Source organism: Silurus meridionalis, chromosome 1 (assembly GCF_014805685.1).
Source record: "Silurus meridionalis isolate SWU-2019-XX chromosome 1, ASM1480568v1, whole genome shotgun sequence".
Classification (NCBI taxonomy): Eukaryota; Metazoa; Chordata; class Actinopteri; order Siluriformes; family Siluridae; genus Silurus; species Silurus meridionalis.
In genome coordinates, this window is record NC_060884.1 from 27,174,356 (window position 1) to 27,176,855 (window position 2,500).

The 2,500-nt window shown below is 45.4% G+C and overlaps 1 protein-coding gene across 5 annotated transcripts in view; it reads right to left on the reverse strand.

The window, feature by feature from the left end:
* The window catches only part of pik3r3b (phosphoinositide-3-kinase, regulatory subunit 3b (gamma)), a 210,117-nt gene that overhangs the window by 10,837 nt on the left and 196,780 nt on the right, over nt 1–2,500 (reverse strand). Inside the window, exon 1 of one of the 5 annotated variants that reach the window (XM_046859449.1) lies at nt 761–913. The exons of the other annotated variants lie outside the window; for them this stretch is intronic. Coding sequence (XP_046715405.1) covers nt 761–791 — 31 coding nt within the window. The 5' untranslated portion in view covers nt 792–913. Of the gene's footprint in view, nt 1–760; nt 914–2,500 lie in introns of those variants that run through there. 5 annotated transcript variants of the gene reach the window in all.

Sequence of the window (2,500 nt, forward strand, 5' to 3'; positions counted from 1 at the left end):
TCTGCTCCCTCTTATTAGCTGCGACTCGCATCGCTGACAGGATGCTCAACACCCCACATGATGACATGCACCAAAGTAGCCTTGTTTGTGTGTGTGTGTGTGTGTGTGTGTGTGTGTGTGTGTGTGTGTGTGTGTGTGTGTATATATATATATATTATATATAAAAACAAATAAATAAATAAATTAAGGGATAAACAAGGAAAATAAAATTCTCATTATATTGAAACTAACTCCAGAAAACTAACTCCACAGGATGCCAAGTAAACACTCGCATACACGTGTACATGGTTAGACCGGAACGTGTGCAGATGCATTAGCATGAGAAAGGCTGCTTGACAGCGACTAACGGCGATCGAACGAGGAACCGCTGCATCCTGAATTTAAATCAGAAAATGAACAACAACCAAAAAAAATAGATAAATAAAAATCGGGGCAGCGTATAAGCCAAATAGAGCGTACACATTGCAATCACATGCTTGGTTGAACATCCAGCCGTGTTTCTCTCATGCTCGCTCTGATGGTGCTTCTCTAATTCTATCACTAAAACTTTTATGCAAAGAATAATAAAAAAAATCCAGGGAAAAAAGGACCAAGACGAAAACGCGCTCTGCTCTCGCACGTCCGGCCACACGACACACAAAAGGACATGCTAATTATCACGGAGCGTCCCTTTGTCTCCTTGTGGGACGGTATTACCGAGGAGACGCGACAGGCATGAAATGAGGAGATAAGCGAAAAAAGATGACGACTGTGTGCTTACCTTCCTCCGCTGCTTCCTCTTTCAGCTGCATGCGTACGGAGCTGCCTGGGACACGAGTCCTCGCTTTCTCTTGCGCTCACACTCTCTCCCTTTCACACACACACACACACACACAGACTCCCTCGCACCCTCCCTCTCTCTCTCTCCACCCTCCGCCTGCGTTGTGGCTCTCAGACTGAAGCCAGAGGGAAAATCCCTGCTCCTAAATTCAGACTGCTGCCTTAACAAACCCTCTGAATGGAGACGTCGGCTGCAGCCAATGGGAGCGTGGTGGTGGCAAGGGGGACCATATGAGAGAGATAGAGAGAGAGAGAGAGAGAGAGAGAGAGAGAGAGAGAGAGAGAGAGAGAGAGAGAGAGGGGAGATGGAGAAAGCTCAGTAGAATGAAGGGGGAGAAGGAAGGGAGAGTTGCTCCTCCCAGAAAAGGGACGAGACACAAATGTAGACACACACACACGGAGCAACATTGTACACCAAGTCTTAAAAAGCCTGTACGGAAATTCCAGGAAGGAGAAAGAAAGAAAGAAAGAAAGAAAGAAATAAATAAATAAATAAAAAAACCTCCGTAATGTAACATTGTAACAAGTGTCGCTTCTTTGCGTCCTTTGTGGTAAACAAGAGTCGCAAAAGTTCCTGTGGCTTTATGGGAATGATGGTTGTCCGAGACCTCTGTTAGAGTATGAAGTACAACGGTGCATTATGGGAAGCGCCGTTCCCCAAAAAAGGGTGTCTTTTTAGCAGGAATGAAGTACGACATCGAGAGATGGAGTGATTGCTTCGGATCCCGAGTGCAGGATCCCTCGGGGGTGGCGTACCACCTGTGCTCATTGTGCACCGCAACGGAACAAAGACGTCCGCTGTCTTTGCTCCGAGTGACACGTGCACACGGTCGCCGATTGCCCGGGCTGACCTTTTACGTTTCAGTTAAATATTCTAATAAACAACTGCACCAGGAGCCTCTTTCTGCACCCCTTTCTCCTGATGCCCCCCTGGGCCACGGGGTTCTCGACCCTCAGGTTCTACGACGAGCATCAAGACAGCTGGTCGGAGAATGACAAAGTGCTTATGTACACTGAAATGATATTCACCAGGCTTTGTGAGATAAAGGTGAAAGGTGTGTGTGTGTGTGTGTGTGTGTGAATATAGAGATAGAGAGATAGAGAGAGCGAGAGAGAGAGAGAGAGAGAGAGAGCGAGAGAGCGAGAGAGAGAGAGAGAGAGAGAGAGAGAGAGAGAGAGGTGTTTCGTAAAAGCTCTCTGGTTTACCCTAAACCAGCACGTCTTGGCATTAAAGCAGGAGATAAGATGAATGTGTAGACTGCTATTCAGTCCATAATTCTACCTGCCACAACACTGAAGCTGGACTCAACCAAGCAGAGCTTTTTCATAAGGAAAAACCCACAAATAATCAGCTGGAAATTTTTTTTAAAAGCAATTAATTAACAAGTCTTCTTCTCCAAGTTGGAGATCCTGGGTGAATCTGTGCTACTACAGACATGCCTAAAGCTTCCAGAGGATTGTTAAAAAAACAAACAAAAAGAAACCCCATCATGACAATCTGTAGGTCATTTCACAGAACCCTGCTACAAATGTATCCCATCTTACAATAAACAAACACTTGGAGGAAATCATGACCCAAAGTAAACTGGATACTAATGTCTATGGTCCATGACCAAAAAGAAACTCGAAAGTACCCTGCAGTTGCACCCGAAACAAAAACGCGATACGATAATATATCGCT